The sequence below is a fragment of the Triticum urartu genome, chromosome 2A (genome assembly GCF_056163025.1).
Source record: "Triticum urartu cultivar PI428250 chromosome 2A, HENAU_Tu73, whole genome shotgun sequence".
Lineage (NCBI taxonomy): Eukaryota > Viridiplantae > Streptophyta > Magnoliopsida > Poales > Poaceae > Triticum > Triticum urartu.
This window is the reverse complement of record NC_141874.1, coordinates 289,542,380-289,569,948: the sequence shown is the minus strand read 5'-3', so window position 1 is coordinate 289,569,948 and position 27,569 is coordinate 289,542,380. Positions and strand designations below refer to the sequence as shown.

General features: G+C 48.2%; 2 protein-coding genes across 2 annotated transcripts in view; one reads left to right on the top strand and one right to left on the bottom strand.

Moving 5' to 3' along the window:
• Positions 1-27,569, bottom strand: part of LOC125536955 (alpha/beta-Hydrolases superfamily protein) — a 48,881-nt gene that overhangs the window by 18,338 nt on the left and 2,974 nt on the right. The window contains exons 3-6 of the mRNA XM_048700249.2: positions 18,408-18,513; positions 14,174-14,266; positions 14,031-14,096; positions 13,651-13,796 (exon numbers count right to left, since the gene is read on the bottom strand). Coding sequence (XP_048556206.1) covers positions 13,651-13,796; positions 14,031-14,096; positions 14,174-14,266; positions 18,408-18,513 — 411 coding nt within the window. The remainder of the gene's footprint in view (positions 1-13,650; positions 13,797-14,030; positions 14,097-14,173; positions 14,267-18,407; positions 18,514-27,569) is intronic.
• On the top strand, positions 39-8,949 carry LOC147984854 (uncharacterized). The gene is made up of 6 exons (XM_087545663.1): positions 39-77; positions 531-3,116; positions 3,541-3,669; positions 3,844-3,933; positions 4,254-4,353; positions 8,432-8,949. Exons 1-6 carry the CDS (start codon positions 39-41, stop codon positions 8,947-8,949), a joined length of 3,462 nt encoding a protein of 1,153 aa, XP_087401789.1.

Genomic DNA, 27,569 nt, shown 5'->3' with positions numbered 1-27,569 from the left:
TATGTTCCACGCCTGTACATGTATATATATATCGGCCTATGGCCTCATGGGAATACAAGTTGCATATTCCTAACATGGTATTAGAGCTAGGTCAATTTTTTGCACGCTGCAACTCGTGCTTTTGATCCGTCTGTTCGATCTCCTCTTCGTCTCTCGATCGAAGCAGGGGGCTCGTCCGCAGGAGCCCCCGATCTCCTCTCCAGCCGGCCGCCCCCGATCTCCTCTCCAGCCGGCCGCCCCCGATCTCCTCTCCAGCCGGCCGCCCTCGCTCTCCTCTCCAGCCGGCCGCTAGCAGGGCCTCTGCTGCCGGCCCCCGTCCCGATCGGGCGTCTTCCAGCCGCTCGGCTACCGGCCCGTCCCGCTCCCATCCAGCCGGCGCTCCGGGAGCTCGCCCAGCCGCCCGTCCCGCTCCCGTCCAGCCGGCGCTCAGGGAGCTCGGCCAGCCGCCCGTCCCGCTCCCGTCCAGCCGGCGCTCAGGGAGCTCGGCTGCTGGCCCGTCCCGCTCCCGCCGGCTTTCGCTGCTCCTGTAGCAGCGCCTGATTCCGATCCGTTCGTTCTCGTCGGATCTTAAAAAAAAAATGTCTGCTGCATCGGGTTATGTTGCTGTCCCTTGCTGTCCGGTGCTCTTTGATGGTACTAACTACACCGAGTTCACTGGCTTCATGCGCATTCACATGCGTGGCATCCGTCTTTGGGGTGTTCTTTCTGGCGAGGTCTGCTGTCCGCCACGTCCAGTTCCTCCGGTGGCCCCTACCCCGCCAACTCCATCGGTTCTTCCTACGGATGCTAATCAGGCCGCCAAGGATGCGGCTAAGGTTGCTGATGAGGCTGCTGATCGTGCTTATGATGAGAGAGTTTTGGCTTATGAGGAGGCTCTTCAGTTGTATCATGGTGCTCTGTCTGCTTACACCCAGTGGCTTGATGATGATGCTCGTGCTGCAGCTGTTCTCACTGCTAGTGTTCTGCCTCAGTTTGCTTCTGAATTTCTGGGTCTTTCTACTGTCTTTGAGATGTGGACCCGTCTTCGTGAGCGCTATCAGCCCTCTGGTGATGCCTTATACCTCTCTGTGATCCGCCAGGAGCATGCTCTTCAGCAGGGTGACTCTACTGTTGATGACTTCTATGCACAGAGTTCTGCTATCTGGCGTCAGCTTGATTCTCTCCGTAGTGCTGGGTGTCGTACCTGCCCCTGTTGCCAGGCTGTCCAGGCCAATTTGGAGTTTCATCACGTCTATGAGTTCTTGTCTCGGCTCCGTAAGGAGTTTGAGCCCCGGCGTGCTCAGTTGTTTGCTCGTGGCCGTATTTCTCTCATAGAGGCACTTTCTGAGATTCGTGCAAAGGAGACTCGCTTACGTGGTGCTGGTTTGCTGGAGGTTCCCTCTGTGCTTGCTACTCGTGCTCCTCCGCCACCTGCTCCATCGACCACTTCTCGCTCGAGTGCTCCGCCGCTCTTGCCCACTCCTTCTGGAGGCTCAGGTCGCCCCCGTCCACACTGCGCCTATTGCAACAATGATGGTCATCTTGAGTCTCAGTGCTACACGAAGAAGAAACACCTGCGCAAGGCTCGATCCTCATCTTCAGGGACTTCGTCGTCTACCTCGACAGCTTCAGCCATTGCTTTGACTGAGCAGGATATTCTGAGACTTAAGCGTCTGCTCGCGGCTTCAGGTTCTTCCTCGACGAGTACTGCTGGTTCTGTGACTGATGCTTCCCGCACTGAGCAATCACCCTCTACACAGTCAGGTACATCCCCATGGGTTCTGGACTCTGGAACTTCTTTTCATATGTCTTCTCATTCTTCCACTTTGTCCTCTCTTCGATCACTGGATTCTCCTATTCATGTCTTCACTGCTGATGGTACTCCACTTTCTGTTGCTAGTAGAGGCAATCTTACTACTCCTTATTTTGTTCCTGATGTTGCTCATGTTCCTCGACTTACCATGAATTTGTTTTCTGCTGGTCAACTTACGGATTCTGGTTGTCGCGTCATCCTCGACGTTGACTCTTGTTCTGTCCAGGACCGTCACACGCACACTCTGGTTGGGGCTGGCCCTCGCCGCCGTGATTCTCGGGGTCTTTGGGAGTTGGACTGGCTTCATGTTCCTTCTGCTGCCACCACCATCGCCAGTTCTTCCGCTTCTGTTGCCTCTGTCACTGGTTCCTTCCAGCAGTGGCATCATCGACTTGGTCATCTGTGTGGTTCTCGGTTGTCTTCTTTAGTTCGTCGAGGCCTTCTGGGGTCTGTCTCAGGAGATGTCTCTTTAGAGTGTCAGGGTTGTCGTCTTGGTAAGCAGATTCAGTTACCATATTCACATAGTGAGTCAGTGTCTAAGCGTCCTTTCGATTTAGTCCATTCTGATGTATGGGGTCCGGCCCCTTTCGCTTCGAAAGGTGGTCATAAATACTATATTATTTTCATAGATGATTTCTCTCGTTACACATGGCTTTATTTCATGACTTCTCGTTCTGAGGTGTTGTCTATTTATAAGCGTTTTGCTGCCATGGTTCACACTCAGTTCTCTTCACCCATTCGCGTTTTTCGTGCTGACTCCGCTGGCGAGTATATCTCTAAGATGTTGCGTGGTGTTCTTGCTGAGCACGGGACTCTCTCTCAATTCTCTTGTCCTGGTGCTCATGCTCAGAATGGTGTGGCTGAGCGAAAGCATCGACATCTTCTTGAGACGGCTCGTGCATTGATGATTGCTGCCTCTCTCCCGCCTCATTTTTGGGCTGAGGCCGTCTCCACATCCACCTATCTTATCAATATACAGCCTTCCGCTGCTCTCCAGGGTGGTGTTCCTTTCGAGCGACTTTTTGATCGTTCTCTCGGTTATTCGATGCTTCGCTTGTTTGGTTGTGTTTGCTATGTTCTTCTTGCCCCTCGCGAACGCACCAAACTGACCGCTCAGTCTGTTGAGTGTGTTTTCTTAGGCTACAGTGATGAGCATAAGGGCTATCGTTGTTGGGATCCTATTGGTCGTCGGATGCGTATCTCTCGAGATGTGACTTTTGAAGAGTCTCGTCCCTTCTATCCACGCCCATCTTCCTCGCCTTTTTCAGTGCAGGATATCTCTTTCCTCACTTTTCCTGACTCACCTATCACCCTCGCCGACACTGTACCTCTCCGTTCCACTTCCTCTCCTTCTCCACATCTCGTTGACTTGCAGCCACCATCCTCCCCGGTCTCTTCGCCTCGCATGTCACCGGGTTTTCCACCTTCATCTCCGGTGATTTCTTCTCCCAGTTTGTCACCGGATTCTACACCATCTCCGGTGACTTCTTCGTCGTCACCCCCTGCTTCTACCTTGCCGATTCCTCCTTCTATTATTCCATCTCTTCCTCAACATTACACTCGTCGTCCACGACCAGTTGATGCCTCTGTGGATGGGTCGTCCACGACCAGTCGATGCCTCTGTGGATGGGTCGTCATCTTCCTCTCAGCCTACTTATGGCTTGCATTCTCGTCCTCGTCCGCCTGTTGATCGCTTTGGATTTCCCACCGCTGGTGCTGCTGTTCTTGAGCCGACTTCTTACCGTCAGGCTGTTGTTCATCCTGAATGGCAGTTTGCGATGGCAGAGGAGATTGCTGCTCTTGAACGCACTGGTACTTGGGATCTTGTTTCTCTTCCTCCTGGAGTCCGTCCGATCACTTGTAAGTGGGTCTACAAGGTTAAGACTCGCTCCGATGGTTCTCTTGAGCGTCACAAAGCTCGTCTTGTGGCTCGTGGTTTTCAGCAGGAGCATGGTCGTGATTATGACGAGACTTTTGCTCCTGTGGCTCATATGACCACTGTTCGTACCCTTCTTGCCGTTGCCTCTGCACGCCACTGGTCTATATCTCAGCTTGATGTTAAGAATGCCTTTCTTAATGGTGAGCTGCGTGAGGAGGTGTACATGCAGCCACCACCTGGGTATTCTGTTCCTGATGGCATGGTATGTCGTCTTCGTCGCTCTCTCTATGGCCTTAAGCAAGCCCCCCGCGCCTGGTTTGAGCGCTTTGCCTCTGTGATCACTGCTGCTGGTTTTTTAGCAAGTGCTCATGATCCCGCATTGTTTATTCACCTTTCTCCTCGTGGTCGGACACTTCTTCTTCTTTATGTTGATGACATGATCATCACGGGGATGACCCCGAGTATATTGCCTTTGTAAAGGCCCGTCTTAGTGAGCAGTTTCTTATGTCTGATCTTAGACCTCTTCGCTACTTTCTTGGGATTGAAGTCTCTTCTACCTCTGATGGCTTTTTTATATCCCAGGAAAAGTATATCCAGGATCTTCTTGCCCGTGCTGCTCTTACTGACGAGCGCGTTGTTGAGACTCCTATGAAGCTCAATGTTCACCTCCGTGCTATTGATGGTGATCCTCTCCCTGATCCGACACGTTATCGTCATCTTGTTGGCAGTCTTGTCTATCTAGCTGTCACTCGTCCGGACATATCTTATCCGGTTCATATTCTGAGTCAGTTTGTCTCTGCCCCCACCTCGGTTCACTATAGTCATCTCCTTCGTGTTCTTCGATATCTTCGAGGCACGATCTCTCACCGTCTATTCTTTCCTCGCTCCAGTTCTTTACAGCTCCAGGCCTATTCGGATGCTACGTGGGCTAGTGATCCTTCCGATCGCCGTTCACTTTCTGCTTACTGTGTTTTTCTTGGTGGTTCTCTCATTGCCTGGAAGACGAAGAAACAGCTTGCAGTTTCCCGTTCGAGTGCCGAGGCTGAGTTGCGAGCAATCGCTCTTTTGACGGCAGAGGTGACTTGGTTACGGTGGTTACTTCAGGATTTTGGTGTTTCTGTCACTACACCGACTCTGCTTCTATCTGACAGTACAGGTGCTATCAGCATTGCACGCGATCCTGTGAAGCATGAGCTCACCAAGCATATTGGTGTTGATGCTTTCTATGTGCGTGCTGCTGTGCAGGATCAGGTTATTGCTCTTCAGTATGTGCCTTCCGAGTTACAGTTGGCGGATTTCCTGACGAAGGCTCAGACTAGAGCACAACATGGCTTTTATCTCTCCAAACTCAATGTTGTTCATCCACCATGAGTTTGAGGGGGGGTGTTAAGAGTTATAATATAAGTCATGTACCCCTTTGTATTTATCCCGTTGTATGAGGGGTTTCCTGCATATGTTCCACGCCTGTACATGTATATATATATCGGCCTATGGCCTCATGGGAATACAAGTTGCATATTCCTAACAACCTGGTGGTGGAATGATGACGTCCAGAAGGCGATTAAAGAGAAGAAAGATTGCTTCAGATGCCTATACCGGGATAGGAGTGCAGACAACATAGAGAAGTACAAGATGACGAAGAAAGCCGCAAAGCGAGCTGTTGGTGAAGCAAGGGGTCGGGCATATGAGGACCTCTACCAACGGTTAGGCACGAAGGAAGGTGAAAGGGACATCTATAAGATGGACAAGATCCGAGAGAGGAAGACGAGGGACATTGGCCAAGTCAAATGCATCAAGGACGGAGCAGGCCAACTCTTGGTGAAGGACGAGGAGATTAAGCATAGATGGCGGGAGTACTTCGACAAGTTGTTCAATGGGGAGAATGAGAGTTCTACCATTGAACTAGACGACTCCTTTGATGAGACCAACATGCGTTTTGTGCGGCGAATCCAGGAGTCTGAGGTGAAGGAGGCTTTAAAAAGGATGAAAGGAGGCAAGGCGATGGGCCCGGATTGTATCCCCATTGAGGTGTGGAAAGGTCTCGGGGACATAGCAATAGTATGGCTAACCAAGCTTTTCAACCTCATTTTTCGGGCAAACAAGATGCCAGAAGAATAGAGACGGAGTATATTAGTACCAATCTTCAAGAACAAGGGGGATGTTCAAAGTTGTACTAATTACCGTGGAATTAAGCTGATGAGCCATACAATGAAGCTATGGGAGAGAGTCATTGAGCACCGCTTAAGAAGAATGTCAAGCGTGACCAAAAATCAGTTTGGTTTCATGCCTGGGAGGTCGACCATGGAAGCCATTTTCTTGGTACAACAACTTATGGAGAGATATAGGGAGCAAAAGGACTTGCATATGGTGTTCATTGACTTGGAGAAGGCCTATGATAAGATGCCGCGGAATGTCATGTGGTGGGCCTTGGAGAAACACAAAGTCCCAGCAAAGTACATTACCCTCATCAAGGACATGTACGATAATGTTGTGACAAGTGTTCGAACAAGTGATGTCGACACCGATGACTTCCCGATTAAGATAGGACTGCATCAGGGGTCAGCTTTGAGCCCTTATCTTTTTGCATTGGTGATGGATGAGGTCACAAGGGATATACAAGGAGATATCCCATAGTGTATGCTCTTTGCGGATGATGTGGTGCTAGTTGACGATAGTCGGACGGGGGTAAATAGGAAGTTAGAGTTATGGAGACAAACCTTGGAATCGAAAGGGTTTAGGCTTAGTAGAACTAAAACCGAGTACATGATGTGCGGTTTCAGTACTACTAGGTGTGAGGAGGAGGAGGTTAGCCTTGATGGCCAGGTGGTACCTCGGAAGGACACCTTTCGGTATTTGGGGTCAATGTTGCAGGAGGATGGGGGTATTGATGAAGATGTGAACCATCGAATCAAAGCCGGATGGATGAAGTGGCGCCAAGCTTCTGGCATTCTCTGTGACAAGAGAGTGCCACAAAAGCTAAAAGGCAAGTTCTACAGGACGGCGGTTCGACCCGTAATGTTGTATGGCGCGGAGTGTTGGCCGACTAAAAGGCGACATGTTCAACAGTTAGGTGTGGCGGAGATGCGTATGTTGAGATGGATGTGTGGCCACACGAGGAAGGATCGAGTCCGGAATGATGATATACGAGATAGAGTTGGGGTAGCACCAATTGAGGAGAAGCTTGTCCAACATCGTCTGAGATGGTTTGGGCATATTCAGCGCAGGCCTCCAGAAGCTCCAGTGCATAGCGAACGGCTAAAGCGTGCGGAGAATGTCAAGAGAGGGCGGGGTAGACCGAATTTGACATGGGAGGAGTCCGTTAAGAGAGACCTGAAGGATTGGAGTATCACTAAAGAGATAGCTATGGACGGGGGTGCGTGGAAGCTTGCTATCCATGTGCCAAAGCCATGAGTTGGTTGCGAGATCTTATGGGTTTCACCTCTAGCCTACCCCAACTTGTTTGGGACTAAAGGCTTTGTTGTTGTTGTTTGTTGTTGTTTGTTGTTGTTAGTTCTTATGAGATTTTGTTGTTTTTGATCCATGAATTTGTTGTTTGGCAAGTGGATCTAACCTTCCCTCACCATCCCTCACCATCCCCACCACGAAATCCACCCCAAAATCTGTCCAAGAAATTTGTGTTCATCCCAAGCCCAAATCTACCACGGTTGACCCCGGACTATCCAGACACACTCCCGGACGATCCGGTCATTTACTCGGATGATCTGGAACTCCACCTAGATCATCGGCTTCGGCTGACGAAACTGCATTTAGAAAAAAACAAAGATCGGCCACCACAAATTCTTCCGCATCCTCAGCCACCTTTCCACCACCATTAGCCTTCCGTAAAAGCCCCACTTCGACCACACCAACCACATCTTCCGCTACCAGCCCAATTTGACCCATTTTCTTTGAGATTTTGAGTTGCGTTTCCGTTTCCTAAGATGTTTCGGCTAATTAGGGATGGTTCGACATCAACAACACCGCCACTCATCATCACCACAGATACGACGTTGACAACGACCCCTTTCACCACTTGACACAACAATTGTAAGCAATGGCGGTAACTTCGACGACTTCATTGTACATTTTCTTGCCATTGCATTGATAACCCCGAGCCGTTTGCGAAGCTTGCCCACCGGGACTAGCCATTTGAGAATTGTCGGGCCACGTTACTTGGGCACTTTAGTGATACATACGCCGCATAGCTTCCTAGCGTGCTCATATCTTGTTATCATCTCTTGTGTCACAAGTTACTCCCGTGCATATATCATTGCTATCTTGGATCGTGCATTTCGCGTAAGTGGCAAAAACACTATACATAAAAAAACAAGCTTTTAAGCAAAAGAAAAACAAAGCAAAAAGCTTCTAAACAATAGCATCGAGCCACATTGCATGCCATTGATCATCACAGACCATATATACATTAGCATACTTGGGATAGAAAGACGACACGTTTTGTTTCTCATAGGTTGTGCACAAGTACGTATCTCGCCCATTCGAGCAATCGTGCTACCGTCTCTTCTAGTATTCATGCAACACAAGCTTTTTCCATGGTAACACATTTTGTGCTCATTCCTTGGTTGTGCAAATCCCATTTACCTTCCGTGTGTTAGTTCTAAGTGATATCATAGGTTTTGATTTATTTGCTTTGCATGTAATTTGTGAATCTTTTTCAACATTATCAATATCTTGACTAACACTTGCTTCAATTTTGTGCCACTCATCCTAATCAAGCTCCTTGATAAGCATTACTTGTGTAGGTGCGAGATTGATAAGATCCGGTACCAATTTTACTATTTCTACATACACACATCCGGTGCTTAAGAGTCCCCGCGTCGCTCATGCCGGGCGACTCGGGGGAAACCCCAGCCGCCGCCGGCTCGGCCCCCACCTCCCGCCCATCCCCGTGTCGCCGTCGCCGGAGGGCCGGCCGGCAAAGCCGCGCCGGGCCCTGGGATGGCGGCGGCGGGGCCTTTCTCCACCAACCCTCTCCCTCCACCAGCACCCCCCACCCCCGGATCTGGTGCCTGCGGCGGCGGCGGCCTCCTCTGGCGATGCGGGCGTCCCCTCCCCCGATGGCTCCGGCTTGCTGGCCGCGCTGGTGCCCACCCCCTGCCCCGCAGGCCGCGACTTCCTGCGGCTGCTCTGTCCGGCCCCAGATCCGATATGGGGATCCACTCCGGCTAGCTGTGGTGCTCTCCGGCCGGGCGCACTCTGCCAACTGCGTACCCCCTCCTCCGACCCCCTCCCTTCGAGCTCCGGGCCGGCCTCCTCGTGAGGCAGTCTTGGAGGCGGCTGGCTGCGCCGGCGGTGCCAGTTTTTTGCTGCGCTTCGTCCAGATTTTGGCTGTGCGCAAGTTTCCCTCGTCTTCCACCCGGCAGGAGCGGCTTCAGCCCGGTGGCCATGGGCCTGCGCCTCCTCCTGTGCTCCTGGCAACCGGCGCGGCTTCGGACCTGGCGTGCCCTAGGAGCTGCGCTTTCTGACTCCCTTGGCTCGCTGGCTCCTCGGCGTCTCCGCTTCACCACCACCCTGTCGGTACCTGGTTGGCCATCCATCCCGGCGCATCTTCGCCTCCGGTTTGCTTCAGGAGCTGCGTCCCCTTCCGGCTCCTTTGGCACGCTGGTGTCCCTGCTGCTCTGGTCCCGGCGGCCTGTATCTGCGCTCCCTTCCAGATCATGGCTCGTCCGCGGCTCCGGCCACCGTCGCATCCCCGCCACCTTTCACTAAGCTCAGCCTCGCAGCCTTGTCCTCCTCCGAAGCTCGCGCGTCCAGCGGCGCCCGGTGCCTCCTTCGGCGTCGGGCGCGGCTCCCCCTCCTGCGGTCGCTGCTCTGGCGTACGCCTGACTGCCTCATTTCCGATATGTGCTCCGACGGCTTGGGATTGCTCGAAATTTGGCCAGGGCGAAATCCCTGCAGGTTATGCTGGCAGCGACGACATCCGTGGATGTCGTGCCCTTCTTGAAGGCGCTGCCATGGCCATCTTCTGCGCCCCTCTTCGAGCTTCAGGGGAAACTCTAGGTCCGTTTTTCCGGACCGGACGACGACAGCGTCTCGGTGTCGTTCTCCTTCGTGAAGGCGTTGTCTTGTTTTGCTCGGGGCGTCCTCGGTGCTAGTTTTGGAGAATTGGTAGTATGGTTATTAGCTGGATAGCTTCTCTAGTCGAAGAGTTTTGCTGTGTTCTTCTTTGTTTGGGTCGAGCATCTCTTGTCTTTACTCATCGGGCACCATGTTCACGCCCATTGCATTCGTGTCATGTGTTGTACCACATCATGTACTTATTCTATCTTCTTCTATCAATGAAATGATACGCAATCTTTGCGTATTCACCAAATTTTTTTTTACTATTTCTATAATACCATATTGAGTGATCATTGATCCATCTTCAACATCGGAAAAGGTAAATTTGGTATTGTTCTTCTCAATTTTTCACTCACATTTGCTCGGGCCTTGTGATGGATAGCCCAAGCACGTCAAACCCGCCCTTCGACGACAACAAAGGCGCCGACAACTTCGTCACCAAAACTCACCACTTTGCTCTACTACAACGAGCCATGCATCAAGCAAATGAAGCCTTGAGTGATCGCATTGATTAATTCGCAACCGACTTGCGCCAATCCGAAGCAAGAAATCGGGACTATCTTGACGCGAAGTTGTCCACTCAAATGGAAGAGATTCGTGCAATCTTGGTCACACACACCTCTTCAACATCTTCATCATCAAGAAGGCAACATTCAAGCCACCACTCTTCAGACACCTCTTCCGATGCAAGTCTACCACGATCTCGTTCTCATCTTCGAGATGACCATCAGGCTTCACAAAACCCATTCCATGGCAATGGATTACAAGACCACCTCCGTGAGCGCGAACGACGTCGTCGACAAGAACAAGACGCCCTTGAACAAGAGCAAGAGTGACAACGTCAACGCCATAAAGAGCAAGACGACGACGTCCTACGGCAAGAACAACAACGCCATGAGGACCAAGCGCTTGAAGCACAATGAGCTCTAAGCGAATCCACTTGCGCCATGAATGAGCGCAATAAAAGAGTGCGTGAACAAGAACAAGCTCTATGACAAGAGCGACAAGATGAAGATGTTCGCAATGAGGAACGCCATGAAATGAGGCAAAGAGCAAGAATCCCTCGGCCCCGACATCAAGCTAGTCATGAGAAGCAAGAAGTTCAAGAGCCTCCTCCACGCCAAGAGCGACATCACTATCGCAACCATCATAATGAGGAGCAACGCTATGACAAGCTCAAGTTCACCATGCCTAAGTTCTCCGGAACCACGAACCCGGAAGACTATCTCTAATGGGCCTTAAAAGTGGACAAGATATTTTGTCTTCACAACTATGAAGAGGAAAAGATCGCGATGGCCTCCCTTGAGTTCCAAGACTATGTTCTAATTTGGTGTGAACAAGTTGTTGAGACGAGAAGGGAACAAGGCGAGCCACCGATTTCTACTTGGAATCAAATTAAGGAAATCATGAGAGCTCGCTTCGTGCCTACACACTACAACCGTGATCTCTTCAAGAAGCTCCAACTTCTCAAACAAGGCACAAAGTCAGTTGAGGACTACTACCAAGAGATGGAGATTGCCATGATACGAGCAACGTAAAGGAAGACGAGGAGCAAACAATGGCGAAACTCTTGAATGGCCTCAACCACCAAGTCAAGAAAATTGCGGATTTCCAACAATATTCCAACCTCCTCGGGCTCGTGCACCAAGCAACCAAAGCGGAGCGACAGGTGCAAGATGACTACAAGTACTCCAAGTACTCATCAAGACCTTATGGCTCCAACATTCAAGCTTCTACAACTCCGGCGCCTACAACGACTCGAGCTACACCCACTAGCAGTGGAACCTCAAGCTCCAAGCAAACCTACGACATCTTTTTGAGTTGTCCCTCTACAGGCAACTACAAGCCAAGAGCTTCATCATCTACAACTCCTCCAACGGATGCTATCGCCGAGACAAGTTTCATCTAATGTTTCACTTGCAAACACCGTGGCCACAAGACATTCGAGTGCCCCACAAGACGCACCATGATCGCCAACGATGACGGCACCTATGACTCTATGAGCGATGATGAAATGGAAGCCTTTAGCAATGTCCACATTTCTCCCAGGTAGCTACACGCAGCAGTTAGCTTTTCTCCTCGAACAGCCGCCCGCAGCAGCAATGTCCCCTTCTTCTCCCCCTGGCAAGCAGCTGCACACAATAGTAGCTCCCAGCCTATGTTTTTAAGGCGGTAAAGCGTCATAAGGCGGAGGAGGGCTGCTCTGACGCCTAAGCGCCAAGGCGAGGCGGTAAGGCGAGGCAAGGCGACGCCTTAAACATTGCAGGAAAAGAGTCATCAATAGGTCTGCACATATTAATACTAGAAAAAGAGCAATGGCTGAGAGATGGGCCACTACTTATGCACCTCCCAGTGGCCCAAAAGCCCATCTAGTGGCCATATACACCCCCGTGACCTAATTCCACTATCTCTTCCCTTCTTTCCCACCACAGCCGCCACGAAGCCACACCCTTCTGGTCCTCCCTCCCTCCTCCAGTCCCCTCTCCTCTTCATGGCCCCACCCTTCTCCCTCACAGCAGCAAGCCCCAGGAGCCCCCAGTCCTCCCTCCTCTTCATGGTGCCGGGAGACAGCGGGGCCGTCATCTCCAAGCCCCAGGAGCAGCCAGAACTAGGGCAGCCACAGCCGTACACTTCATGTCTGTCTAAGGCGGGGTAGACGCCTTGCCATCCTGGGGCGCCTTGACGCTTAGGCGACGACTAGGCGACGCTTAGGCGACGCCTAGGCGACGCCTTAAAAACATAGCTCCCAGCAACAGCAGCAGCTCAAACCGCTGCCTCTCTTCCCTTCCCAATCAGCAGCAGCCAGCAGACACAGGAGCAGCACCCCTCAGTGGCAGCAGCAACGGCAGTAGCAGTGCATTCTAGCGAATTCAGCAGCAGCAGAGCCGCATCTCATCTTCCTCCTCTGTCGCGCAGCCACAGAGGTACCAGCAGGCAGCAACTGCACTTGACACCCGTGCCAGCCAGCACTTTTCCTAGCTCCAGCACCGCCGTCCATGCAGCTCCCGTGCATACAGCTGCGCCCACGACTTCCCCGCTTGCAACAAATCATCACCGACAGCCAAGTCAAAAGTACAAGAAAAAACATCTCCCCATACACTACCACAATCCAAATTCTTCCTTACCCAACGCATCACCCTCCATGCCCCCACTGCCGGTGTGGTTTTCATGATCTGCACCAAGTTCCTGACAGATGTCAAGTGGGATGTGCTGATGCTCAGGTGGGCGCCTGCTGCTGCTGCTGCTCCTTCGTCTTCCCCGGCACTGGCCCAAGCTCACAGCAGTCGTCTGATCCAAGATGTGCTGCTCTTCTGGCCACCATCAGGACCAAAGCTTGAAGTGGTGAAGGGAGGAGGTTGTAGGCTGTAGCCTTCTTCAGGCCACACACTGCGCCACGAGGCATTTGCTTTAGTCAGTCCTGCTGGACAAGGCCATCTGTCATGGATCAAGTGATCACAGAAGTGCCCATCCAGCTCCCGACAGAGACAATGACAGCAGCACCCCTCTCTCTAGCTGTGCCTTTCGGTCTCATCCAACTGTGGTAGTTGGCGGGTTAAGGGTTCGGAAAGAGAAATCGTTTTCTACTGCATGTGACCGGCCACAAGGCTGAGGTTGCCCTTTGCTGAGGTCAGCCTTAAGACTTACCCTTACGCCACAATGAAGATAGCTGGCATAAAGCCCTGATGGTTGGGCTTATTTTTGCCTTGGGAGATACTCAAAGTATGACATGACCATGGTCATTAACTCATGCTCATCTAACTCTTTATGCAATTCTTGAGCATATATAGCTGTCATATGTATCATTAACAATAGTGGTACCTCTAGTAAACTTTCATAATTACCTACGGGTACAGAGTACTGTAACTATGAACTTGTGTAAATTGAGCATGAAAATTAGTACCTGTAGGCAGTAATTGGAGCGTCTGAATTTGCTTCTCTGGGCATCAAATCCATTCCACGGCCCGCACTAATCATTTTCGCTGCCAGATCTATCATTTCTCCTGTTTCTGGAAGAGTTGCCCTATACTCCCTGTCACTTACTGGGGCCTGAATAAAAGATCATTGTAGAATTTCTATCAAGATACTATTAAGGTGTTAAATTAATTACAGCAAAAGCAATTATTATCAACACTTTACAAGCTGATCAGTTGCTTCTGTCCTTAGGGGTGAGAATATCATGTGCAATACTCGGGGAACAAGAATATGGACAGGAATACTCGGAGAACAAAAATCCTTCTGTGCAATACTCGGAGAACAAGAATATGGACAGGAAAATTATACCTGCAAAATTACCCCAGAAACTGCTTTGGAACATGCAAAGTTTGTCTGCATGTAATGTATAATATCCTGGCATTCATAAAAGTGTCTATGTTATCTCATACTGTAGACCATAAAATAGTGCAGTATCTACTGTAACAGCATACCTGGCAACCAGTGCTGTGACCGAGCAGTATTACTCCTTCAGAATTATCTTTATTTATCAAGTAGCCGATGAGCTGATCAAGTTCCAATGCATCCTTGCAAAAGAAAAAATACAATCAACACATAGACTAAATCAAGCAAAGAGAAGCAAAAAGGAAAAATCAATCAAACGTTAATCCAAGCAAAACTGGTTGTATCACTACTGCCATTGATTGTCCTCATGTATTCTTATCATGCTGCATTGCACTAAAAAAGTCAAAGGTAAAATCAGAAGGTTTGATGAATAATGCAGTATGTCATCAACGCAACTGTCATATAATGCTTTTAGTTCATACGCCAAAATAAAAGGCATCTTCTATTGCAAACATGACCAGGGAGCGTTCTCCCCACGATACCCGATTTCTATTTTTACAAACGTCCCACCCATGGTTCTGAACTGAAATTCATATTCAACCAAGATTCAGGAAATGGCAGGTAAGTTCTCCCCACGATACCCGAGTATAAACATTTTTCGGTTTAAGAGAACAGCTCATAGGTAGGCTCTGACCACCTAGCCTTCCAAAACTATTTACAACTTTATACAGTGAATCCTGGTTGAAAGAACATGCGGTGCCCCCATGTTTGGTTTTGGTAGTTAATGACAATCTCTATGGTTGCCTTGAGTTATATTTGAAGGATTTGTCCATAAGCTTTTCTTAAGTCCATGTGTTGGTTTCAAGGAGTTTATGTGATGACCAAAGTGTTATTCAAGGAATTGTCCAGAGATTGGTCATGTAGAAGACATGATACAAGGTTGATCAAGACCAAGTCAAAGAGTGAATCAGGTTGATGTACCGAGAGGGATCAAGTGATCCCATGGTATGGTAAGCATTGTCCATTACGCTTTGTGTACTAACCCATGGTCTACGTGAGAGTTTTTATGTGGGGTTAGGCATGTTTCCATGGGCTTGCGTCAAGAGGAGTTCTCATACAACCCATAGAGGATGACATGAAGTGGTGATCGTCATCAAGATTGTAGTGTGCAAGTTCAAGTGGAGCATCACGAAGAGATCATGCTTGAAGCTTGTCGTCCATTGTGGTGACAATGGACTTGTGAAGATGTTCCAAAGTGTGGCTCACCCATAGTGGAGTATGGGGGAGCAATCTACTAGTCTTCATCAAGCCAACGCAATCAAGAAAGGTGGTCCAACTTGAGAGAGTTAAGATCGTCATCATCTAGCTCAAGTGAACTATGTTCAAGGCAAAGGTTTGCCCGTGATAGGATTTCTATTTTACCGGTCTAATGGTGGTAGTTGGGAGACCGGGTTATAGGATCGATTGCCCTACTATTAAGGGGGGCTCTCAAGTTGGTAGCTTGATCATATCGTTCGTAGAGAGCTCAAACCATTGCATCCTTGCATCATCTTTCTTGGTTCTTGTTTGGTGTTTCTCTTTGTGAGTTTTAGAGCTTATGGTCATCTTCATGACAAGCTTGAGTTCATCGAAAACGGAGTTCATATATGCATCGTCTATGATGTTTCAGGTGTTGGAGTTTCTGCCGGTTCTTCATTCATAGAAGTTTCACATCTCTATATCTTAGGCATACTCCCTCTACCACTTCTTACTATAACCGGTCGCTGTTGGATAGTATTTTTCGTCATCTATCCAACAAGCTTGAGTTTGCTCAATTCGGAGCTCATTTACAGAAGTTATGGCAGTTCAGGCTTTCCCGCATCCATCTGTTTTGCTTAGGCCTTTTGTTGCTCTCTAGCGGTAGTACCACCCTGGACAGCGGTAGTACCGCTTGCGCGGTACTTCCGCAGTTCCAGTGTCGTTGCTTAGGCCTTTTGTTGCTCTCTAGCGGTAGTACCGCCCTGGGCAGCAGTAGTACCGCTTGCGCGGTACTTCCGCGGTTCCAGTGTCGCGGGCACTACCACTTTTTTCGGCTTCTGGACTCTTTATCACTTCAGCGGTAGTGGCGAGCGGTAGTACTGCTCTAAGCGGTACTACCGGCCAGCCACTACCGCTGCTACTTCCACCTATTTTATCGCCTCTGGACTCGTTTTCCTCTCTACGGTTGTAGGGCGGCTGTAAGGGGCGGTAGTACCGCTTCTCCCCTGTATACTGCAACCTCAACGGTAGTACCGCTCCGGCGGCACTGCCGCCTCCGAATGCTTCTTCTGTGCACTATACTCCGGGTACTTCCACCCGAGCGGTAGTACGGCTTCTGTGCGTCCAGTGCACATAACGATTGGATTTGGGGAGGCCTATAAAAGGGGGTCTTCTTCCCCAATGATTCTTATCCTTTGAGCTCGTGTTCTTCCCCCATTGTTGAGCTTCTTCGAGCTTGCTATCTCTCAATCCCTCCTAGTTTTGGGGGAAAAGAGAGAGGAGATCTAGATCCACATTTCCACCAATCACTTTCTCCTCTATGTGAGGGGAACCCCTTGGATCTAGATCTTGGAGTTCTTAGTGTTCTCCTTGTTCTTCCTCTCATTTTCCTCCATAGCTTTCGTTGCTTTGGTGGGATTTGAGAGTGAGGGACTTGGGCACTCCGTGTGCCCTTGCCATTGCATTAGTTGCATCAGTTTGAGTTCTCCACGGCGATACGTGGAAGTGAATAGTTGAGAAGCTTATTACTCTTCGGTGCTTGGTACACTAGAGCTTGTTCCTCTTGGGTGCTTGGGCGCCCTAGACGATTGGTGGTGTCTCGGAGCTCGATCATTGTGGTGTAAAGCTCCGAGCTTGCGTCGGGGTCTCCAATTAGGTTGTGGAGATTGCCCCGAGCAATTTGTACGAGTTCCGGTGACCGCCTCCAAGAGTTGTCAAAGTGTACGGGTTCGGTGACCGCCCCCAAGGGTTGCCATTTGTACGGGTTCGGTGACCGCCCTCAAGGGTCCCTTAGTGGAATCACGGCATCTTGCATTATGCGAGGGCGTGAGGAGATTACGGTGGCCCTAGTGGCTTCTTGGGGAGCATTGTGCCTCCACACCGCTTCAAACGGAGATTAGCATCCGCAAGGGTGTCAACTTCAGGATACATCGTCGTCTCCGCGTGCCTCAATTATCTCTTAACCGAGCCCTTTACTTATGCACTTTACTTTGTGATAGCCATAGTGTTTCATGTTATATATCTTGCGGTCACTTAGTTGTCTGTCTTGCTTAGCATAGGTTGTTGGTGCACATAGGTGAGCCTAGTTGTTTTAGGTTTTGTGCTTGACAAATTAAACACTAGTTTTATTCCGCATTTGTTCAAGCCTAAACCATAATTATTTTTGAAGCGCCTATTCCCCCCCCCCCCCCCCCCACACACACACACCCTCTAGGCGACATCCACGATCTTTCACCGGTAAGTTTCACAGTACCAATGGTACTTTGTGTTTCTGCTAGTTATTTTTATGTGTGTGAATTTTGAAGGTAATAATGTGTCAGGCTGTAGAAGTGTGCCATGCTGACTATGTAGTAACCTTCCCCTGTTTCTTCGTGCCAGATCTAGTTTAAACCGTCGATTGCCTATCCAGTGGCTCTCCCTTGATGATAACGGTTCGCCACTGGTGCCGCTGCTCACCTTTTGATGCTTCATCCTAGGGCTCCAATCCTTCGACCCATCGTTGTTTACTTTCCGACAAGCGCATGTGCGCAGTGTTGCTTTTCTTCAGTCTTTGTGTTGTAATGGCTATAAAGCCTCCCCTCTTTCTCCATTTTGGACACGCTGAATGAAATCGAGTATAAACCCTAGCCGCCTGTGGCGTGCTTCTCCTACTTTCCCCTTTTTCAAGGAATACAAACCCTAGGTTGATTTCCTCCAAATTCTCTCTGAAATTGCTTGGTTGATTGTTAAAATTTAGTTAAGTCTAGTCCAGGTCTTGACACAATGAAATGTTGATTCTCCTATGCATAAAATTTGTAGCTGACATTTTTCCATGTGATAGAGTTCATACAAAAAACCAAGGGGACTTCAAAAGGCTCTCAAAGGGTCAAGTTTCAAGAAGCAAAAACAGGTTACACTTATAGAGTTGTATAACTTAAGAGCAACTCCATCGCATAATTCAAAATCCGATTATCAAGAATATCTGCTGTACTGAAGGAGTAAAAAGGCTTTTAAAACACAGAACCTCAGATCCTCTTTTATCATGTAATAATGAGAACACCTCAAGGATATTGGTCTATTCATGCTTTGCTACAATTCAGAAAATGTTATTCTATTTGATACAAGGATGAACAAGCTGATGTAATTATTGACTAGTAAAGAACATACTTGCTCCAAGCTGGAAATTCCGTATCCAGTATATGATGAAGAAAGTAATGGTTGAACCAGTGACCATTTCTCAACCTCCAACGCAAGTGACAATGGTTCCAAGTAACTGTTAGGTTTTCGAAATGGATTAGTGCTATAGAATCAGACTTAAGTGTTATATAAATAATCAAATAAAACAGATAAGTTTTGCATTATGATAATATATTTCTGAAAGCGTGTTATGATCAATTTGTTCCATCAGTCCACCACCACCTCCTTGAACATGCATAAATTTGCTGACACTTTGCCGTGGTTTTGAGGCTGTCTCACTTTGAAAGATTTCTGTTAACCGGGACCAAAACAAATTCTAATACTCCCTCCATTTTTATATACAAGGCCACAATCAAAATTATAATTTGCAACTATACAAGGCCACAAACACTAATCGAGACAAACTGATGGTATTTGCCTCGTACTAGCAAAGGGGGCATTAATTATCCCTTGCATGCATGTGGGTGTGAGAAGGTTGGCTTGCATGAGCCTCATTAATCAACCAAAAGGAGTGAGAGCATTGGTTTGTTGTAGGTGGGATAGAAAAATATGCATTAATTAACACGACAAACAAGGAGACAAGCTAGCTTGCTAGTATATTGCCTTAAGCACACATTTACTTTTGCCTTGGTACCTGTAATATGGGTTTGTGGCCTTGTATACAAAAATGGAGGGAGTAATTATCTTTGGTTAGACTGACAGGGCATTAGGCATAAACCCCATACCACGTGTGATGCTTGGAATTTCTAGCACCTTGAGCAACACATATTTTGCCTTAAATGTTGGGACAAGGTCAGCATTGTAAAGAGTGTTTTTAGTTGACAGAAGGCAGCATTTAGATAACGCAAGGCCAGAAATAAGAAAAACCAAGAGATAAGTAAAGGATGCTAAACTTATTGAAGCATAAAAATGACCAAATGAACACATACTTTAACAGAAGCTTGCCCATTACATGCAGTAGTTAAGTTGAGGGCACAGTTATCAGAGATGATGATTAATACGCTAAAATGAACTACTTGCAAATAAAAAAATTGTTTTATGTCAGCAGTACAACAAATAATGGGGCAAATACAATTTAGCATAACATGGCTATGCTTGGTGTCAGGCTTTGATGGACAGCATGTGCCAGTAATAATTAAGAAAACAGAATCATATATTTATCACTGCCAAGACTAACAGAGGTGAACATAGTAGAACACAAGGAAGAAAGAAAGTTACAAGAATAATGTTTTCAATTATAAGCATGTATCATCGATTAACAATTGGCATGGAGCCAATCATAAAATGCATAACTGGGACATGACCCTGGATGGTACCCTATACCCAATGATTGGGTTAGAAATATCTCTGCTTGTAATGACCTACCCCCTTGGGCCAACAAAATGGAAGAATCTACTACTGACCTAACCCTATTACTGAAAAGTAGATAAAAGTAAACAACAATATTCTTCTATGCTTTATTGAGGGGTCGGCCCCTTGTATAGTAGACAAGACATGACCAACAAGCCGGTAAATCTATTGATCTATTCAAACTCTAATACAATCTCTAAACTGACTGGACTCTTTCCTAATAAAGATGCTTAATCAACTAGGACTCTAATTAAGGGATAAGACTCCATGTTTGATGGACTGGTCCACATAGCATCTCTCCCTTCCTTGAAAAACAGCTTGTCCACAAGCTGTAGGTTGTCAATTGCCTCCCAGGGGATCTTGGCCTCTGATGTAGGGGTGGGCATAAAAACCGATGAACCGAACACCGAACCAAAGCCGAAACTGACAAAACCGAATTTTCAGTTTTTATAATAGTATAAATAATTTTGGTTTTTATTTCCAAAAGCCAAAGTAAGTTCGGTTGATTCGATATTTATCTCGGTTAGCCGAAATCATGCCGAACTATACCTGAGACAGAACACAGACTAACGTGGAACACTCACCCAGATCGAAGGAATGTCGCTCTCCACTTCTCCCGTACCCAACCACTTCGCTACCATCAAAGCCATGGCGACAAGCAGAAACTAGGACACCACTTTTTTGGATCATGGGCTGGGCACTTATATGAAACTGCCCCCTTGCATGAAACTGCCCACGTACGAGAATGCAAATAGCCGATCGGAAACTTTAGTCCAACCTCGCATCGCTGAGGAGATAAGGCAGGGACATCCTGCTATATATAAGAGGTTGCTCTCAGCAGATTTGGTAAAGGCAAGGTCTGTCCGGTAGAAACCAAAATCACACCAAATAAGTTCGTTAACCAAACTTTCGGTTAGTTATTTTCAATTCCCATTTTCCGTTTCTAGCTTAGCTAACCGAATTTGAAAATAAACAGAATGATAGAAACCGAATTTTCGGTTTATACCAAATGCCCACCCCTACTCTGATGACTATGACCAGATGTGGAACTATCTTGGTCGTAGTCATCAGCCACGATTAAGAATAGTCGCGCACACCGGTGACCCCGAACATAAATCTCATCGCTGTTGAAGCAAAGATCCTGACGACGACGTTCTACTAACTCAGCTGGAGTGAGGCGCCGAACCAGCCGTGGCAGGGTTGGCTCTGCAGTGGTCGACGGCAAAACAGGTGCTAGTGGCGGTAGCGGGGACGGTATTGTAGTTGCATTGACCACGGGAAGATCGGAGGGGCACAAGGGCCCTGTAGAACCAGAAGCCTGGTTGGTGATGTTGTTGGAGGGAAATGCCACTGCTCATAGGCCTTCGCAAAGGAGATAGCGGTGTGGAGGTCAGGTGGATGCTGAAGCTCGACATCAATGCGAAGACCCTTGGGCAGCCCTGTTGTGTATGGAAACCGTTGTTGGGACGGTGTTAATGGCACATTGTTGCAGCACATGAGCGCTGTTAAGCTTCATGCACTAGGCAACGCAAACAAAAGGCCGAACTGATGGAAAGGGCTAGGCAATCCACATATGCACTTCAATACCCCCTCTCATGTGTGAAGCGGGAAATCACCGAGGATAAAGGTGCAAAATCCTGTGACAAGCAAGGTGAGGAAACCATGGGAGATGGCGGCGGCAGATCTGCAACAAGCGCTAGAAACCTGCTGGTGTAGTCTGCACCCGAGGAAGTGAATAGCAGACATGCCAACTCGCCCAAGGGATTGGCGTGGAGTGACGGACCAAACTAAACGTGGCAAGCTTCCTTGAACCACTCCCATGCCGGCATGCCGAATTCGTGCTTGAGCTGTAAGTACCAGAACTGAGCGCCGTACGTGAGGTGGTAGGCTGCAGTCCAGACCTTGTTAGCCTCGTCTGTGCGTTGTCCATGAAAAAACTGCTCGCACCTATTGAGCCAACCAAGTGGATTGACTAAACCGTCATATGTCAGGAAGTCAAGCTTGTGGAAATGAGGCACGCCTGAACCAAAATCTGGTCTGAGGTGATTGTTAGGTAGGGGTGGAAGGGAGCTGATGGGCGTGGTTGATCCATAGATGGGTATCCATGATCTAAAATCCTCTGGATGTGCATGGAGAATGTGATGGTTATGGCTAGCCAAGACGCCACCGGATAAGCCATAGAGTGCTTTCTCTATACAAGTTTATGACTCAGTTCGGGCCTACTTCTCCACTGCCATGATGACAATTGTGGGTGACGGTAACTCTACTTCATTCTGAACCGATAATTGGCTAGTAGGGAGATGGAGGCCCATTGCTGGCTTGGCCCCTAATCTTTTTGCTCTACTCCCTAAGCGAACCATACAGTGAAAGAGGTTGCTGGTGACCTCACGATTGCAGCCCTGGCTGAGTTCATAGACATTTGGGAATTGATGCAAGTTGTGCAGCAACAACCGGATGTGCAAGATGAACGCCGCTGAAACCGGATGTGCAAGATGAACACCGCTGAAAATTCAGAGTCTGGCCAGTTCTCAACCAGTTCGGCATATAAGGCCTTATTCCATGGGGTTGTTTATTTTGAGCCATGGAAGCTTATTTGGAAGTCTTGGGCGCCAAAGCAGTGTTGGTTTTTCCTCTGGTTTGCGCTTTACAATAGATGCTGGACTACCAACAGATTAATGCGAAGGGGTTTAACCCACCCGAGCCAATGCCCTATTTGTGATCAAGAGCCAGAGACGATCCAACAGCTTTTAACAAACTGTGTCTTCTCTAGACAAGTTTGGTGCATGGTACTTCCCTTCCTGTTGCTAGACAAGGCACACTTAGCACTTCTTTTTCCTCGCCTTATAATGAACTTGTTTTCTGCCGGTCAGCTTACCAACTTTGGTTGTCACGTCATTCTTGACGTTGACTCTTGTATTCATCAGGATCAGCGCACGTGTACCATGGTTGGGGCTGGCCCTCACCGCTGTGATTCTCAGTGGCTTTGGGAGTTAGACTGGCTTCACATTTCTTCCTCTTGCCACCACTATCGCCGGTCCCTCTGCTACCGTCGCTTCAGCTACCGGCTCCTTCCATCAGCAGCATCATCTACTCGGTCATCTTTGTGGTTCTCGGCAGGGTCTGCCTCAGGAGATGTCTCTTTAAAGTGTCAGGGTTGTAGGCTTGGCAAACAGATTCAGCTACCTTATCATACTAGTGAGTTAGTGTCTCAGCGTCCTTTTGATTTAGTTCATTCCGATGTAGGGGGTCCGGCTGCCTTTGCTTCGAAAGGGGCCCATCGATAGCATATCATTTTTTATACTCCCTCCTTCCATCTATATAGGGCCTAATGCGTTTTTCAAGATAGCCTTTGACTATTCGCAAATTTAATCATACATGAGATGTGTAATATGAAAAATATATCATTGGAAGCTCCTTTCACATATGAATTTAGTGGTATGCTTTGTGTAAGTTGCATGTCATATATTATTGCTCTAACATTTAGTCAAACTTAGCCTCGAAAAGCGCATTAGGCCCTATATAGATGGAAGGAGGGAGTAGATGATTTCTCTCGCTACACTTGGCTGTATTTTATGTCTTCTCGCAGTGTTCTTTCTATACATAAGTGTTTTGTTGCCATGGTTCATACTCAGTTCTCTATGCCTATTCATGTGTTTCATGCTGACTCTGCTGGAGAGTATATCTCCAAGATGTTGTGTGTTGTACTGTTGTCCTTGCTGAGCAAGGTACTCTTGCTTGGCTTTCTTGTCCTGGTGCTCACGCCCAGAATGGTGTGACCGAGTGTAAGCATCATCATCTTCTTGAGACAGCTCGTGCGTACATGATCATTGCCTCTCTTCCGCCTCACTTTTGGGCCGAGGTTGTTTCCACTTCTACCTATCTCGACATCACTATTCAGCTTCCCACTGCTTTGCAGGGTGGGTTTCTTTCGGGCGCCTTTTTGATCGTTCTCCTGATTATTCAGCGCTTTGTTTGGTTGTGTCTAGGTTCTTCTTCTGAACGCACCAAACTGTCCACTCAGTCTGTCAAGTGTGTCTTCTTAGGATACAGTGGTGAGCATCTGCTGTTGGGATCCTGTCGGTCGTCAGATGCGTATTTCTCCAGATGTGACTTCTGATGAGCCTCGTCCCTTCTACCTGCGTCCATCTTCTTTAACCTTTTCAATGGAGGATATCTCTTTCCTCACTTTTTCCGACACACCTATCACTCCTGTTGAGCCCTTGTTTACCCATGTCACTACTGCTTCTCAGACCGTTGAAGATCTGCCACACCCATCTCCTATGGTTTCCTCACCTTGCTTATCACAGGATTTTGCACCTTCATCCCCAGTGGCTTCCTCGCCTCCATCACCCGAGTATCCCAGTGGTTCCTCCTTGTATTCTTCCATCTTTTACTCACGGGTATACCCGTCGCTGCCTCTTGTGGATGAATCTACTGGCGCCATCTACTTCTGATGTGTCATCTTCCTCGTCAAAGCCTACTTATGACTTACGTGCTCATCTACTCCTCATGTTTGACCGCCTTGGTTTTTCTAGCGTCGACGCTGCTGTTCTTGAGCCAACTTCTTATTGTGATGTTGTTCATCCTAAATGGCAGCTTGCGATGGCAAAGGAGATTGCTACTCTTGAGCGCACCGGCACGTGGGATCTTGTTTCTCTTCCTCCTGGAGTTTGCCCATCACTTGTAAGTGGGTCTACAAGGTTAAGACTCGCTCTGACAGTTCTCTTGAGCGCTACAAAGCTCGTCTTGTGGCTCGTGGCTTTCAGGAGCTCGTGATTATGATGGGACTTTCGCTCATGTGGCCCATGTGACACTATTCGCAGACTTCTTGATGTGGCCTCTATTCGCCATTGGTCTGTATCTCAGCTTGAAGTTAAGAATGTCGTTTTCTTAACAGTGAGTTGCGTGAGGAGGTCTACATGCAGCCACTACCTATTCTGTTCCTAATGGCATGGTTTGTTGTCTTCGTCACTCCCTCTATGGCCTTAAGCAAGCCCCTCGTGCATAGTTTGAGCGTTTCGCCTTTGTGGTGATTGTCGCTGGTGTTTTGGCGAGCGCTCATGATCCTGCGTTGTTTGTCCAGCTTTCTCCTCGTGATCAAACTCTTCTATATGTTGATGACATGATCATCACTGGCAATGACCCTGAGTACATTGCCTTTGTAAAGGCGCGTCTTAGTGAGCAGTCTCTTATGGTTGTCTTGACCCTATTTGCTACTTTCTTGGGATTAAGGTTTCCTCTACCTCTGATGGCTTCTTTATTTCCCAAGAGAGGTATGTGTAGGATCTTCTTGCTCGTGCCGCTCTTACCGATGAGTGCAATGTTGAGACTCCCATGGAGCTCAATGTTCACCTCGGTGCTTTTGATGGTGATCCCTTGTCTAATCCGACACATCAGCTTGTGGGGAGCCTTTGTCTATTTAGCTACCACTCGTTCGGATATCTCCTATCTTCTCCATAGTTTGAGTCAGTCTACTGCAGCTCCCAGTATGGTTAACTATAATCCCTTCTTCGTGTTCTACGATGTCTTCGTGGCACGATCTCTCACAGTCTTTTCTTTCCCCGCTCCAGTTCATTACAGCTTCGGGCCTATTCTGATGCTACATGGGCTAGTGATCCCTCGGATCGCCATTCACTTTCTGCTTACTGTGTTTTTGTTGGTGGTTCTCTCACCTGGAAGACGAAGAAACAGATCGCAGTTTCCCATTCGAGTGCGGAGTTTGAGTTGTGGGTTGTGGCCCTTTTGACGGCGGTGACTTGGTTACGATGGTTACTTCAGGAGTTTGGTGTGTTACTACACCTACTGCACTCTTGTCTAACAGTACAAGTGTTGTCAGTATTATGTGTGACTATGTGAAGCATGAGCTCACCAAGCATATTGGTGTTGATGCTTCTTTTGTGTACGCTGGCATGCAGGACCAGGTGATTGCTCTTCAGTATGTGCCTTCCAAGTTACAGTTGGCAGATTTTTTACGAAGGGCCAGACTGATCCGCCCCGTGTTTGAGGGGCGGTGTTAGAGTTATATTATGTTCCATGTATAGCATGTGTATTTTCCCCGTTGTATGAGGGGTTTCCTGCGTATTTACCACCTTTCTTTGGCACAACAACACCCACCCTGCATTATATTAAAAACAGTGGGGCACATCCCGCCCCGCAAAACATTACATTGTCAGAGACTTGAAAGTCCCATAAAACTAAAGCAAGCTTATACATGATCCTGAAAATACACGTGTACACACTCCTAATAGGATAAATGTTGAGGATATCACTTATTGTTAGCATTTCATTCCGCTGGGGATTAGAGATTAATTGGAAATCGGTCGATTAATTGATTTTATCTGTTGACTACTAATCGGCCTGTTTTTGCTTGGAATTCCTAGGTTCCAAGCACTAATAAGGTAAAAATGGAAACAACCAGTCACTGTGCTCTATGCTTTTAAATAGGACAACACTACATCAATGCATAACTACATATTACATGTCAAACAATGAGTCAATGACAAATAGAATAGGACAACACTACATCAATGCATAACTACATATTACATGTCAAACAATGACTCAATGACAAATAGAATAGGACAACACTACAACACATGTCCTATCGAACGGGTGATGAAGTGTGACGTGCGGGAGGCTACCGAAGGGGAGCCCTATTTTGGGATTTCTAACCACATGGCCCAGCCTGATTAATCGCTAGATTCCTGATTAGTCGCTTGTCAGAGCGAGAAATCGGCCCAAATGATAAATAGCAAAGATAAGGTATAATCTTAGCGACCACCCACCGATAAGCAATAAATCGGTGAGTTGGACGATATTTTGAACATTAACACGTGTCTTGGATAACTCCACAGCTTGCCGTGATACATGCACACGCGTCTGCTGACGAGCTCCTCCGCGGACCAACTCCAAGAACGGGCTCGAACGGTGGCCACCACCAGCTGGAGAAAGCATCTTGCAGACAGAAGGGCCTCCACTAGATCCGATTGGATATTGGAGGTTGCAGAAGTTGTTGATGCCTGAGAAGATGGGGATGCTCATGCACCAGCTGACGACAGTGTTGGACATGTAGAATACTGATGAAAGAGTTGAATGAGAAGGAAAAAAGCACTTGCTAGCGATCTGGGAGACACCCCTGAAATGGGCAGTGGATGACGGATGCAACGCCGTTCAATACTAAGAGCCACGCCAGCCACTCAGATCCGAAACCCAGAAAGGGGCCTCCACTTATGGAGGTTGAAGAGATCTCAAGCAGGAGACTAGCAAGAGACACGGCAGGGATAGTCTTATGGAGATGCATAGATAGCACAAGGAAAGCATCACCCCCGCAAAGAAGATCAGATGGCAAAGATTGCAAGAAAACACCGGCACCTGACCTGATCTGGCCTGAACAGATTGCTGGACACCCATCTGTGAAGCACCACAAGCAGAATTTGGACATCGGAAGAAAAGGATGGGGTTAAGCTAACCCGGTGAACTAAACAAATGGAACCAGCAGCAGGGGCATGGGAAATTGTTGAAAGGGAGAGACCACGACTTGCCGACGGAAAACCCAACTCTCCAAAATTCAACCGCGAGGCAAGGGGATTGAAGGAGGGTTAGATCCGGCAAAGACAGTATAAGGGAGGTTATTTGAGAGGGCTACAACCAAACGTACCATGGAAAGGCCGAAAATGAGGATAACCACGGTGGCTGCAATGCCATGGACGTCAGAGAAACGAGCTCGAAGGTGCCTCCAAACCACCAAGAGGAAGCCCAAACTAACCATAAAGGATGCAAACC

Coding starts and splice junctions, on each gene's coding strand:
- LOC147984854 (XM_087545663.1), top strand. CDS start 39: ATGGCCTCATGGGAATACAAGTTGCATATTCCTAACATG. Junction 3,670..3,843: donor CTTGTAAGTGGGTCTACAAG/GTTAAGACTCGC, acceptor TCTATATCTCAG/CTTGATGTTAAGAATGCCTT. Junction 3,934..4,253: donor ATTCTGTTCCTGATGGCATG/GTATGTCGTCTT, acceptor TTTATATCCCAG/GAAAAGTATATCCAGGATCT.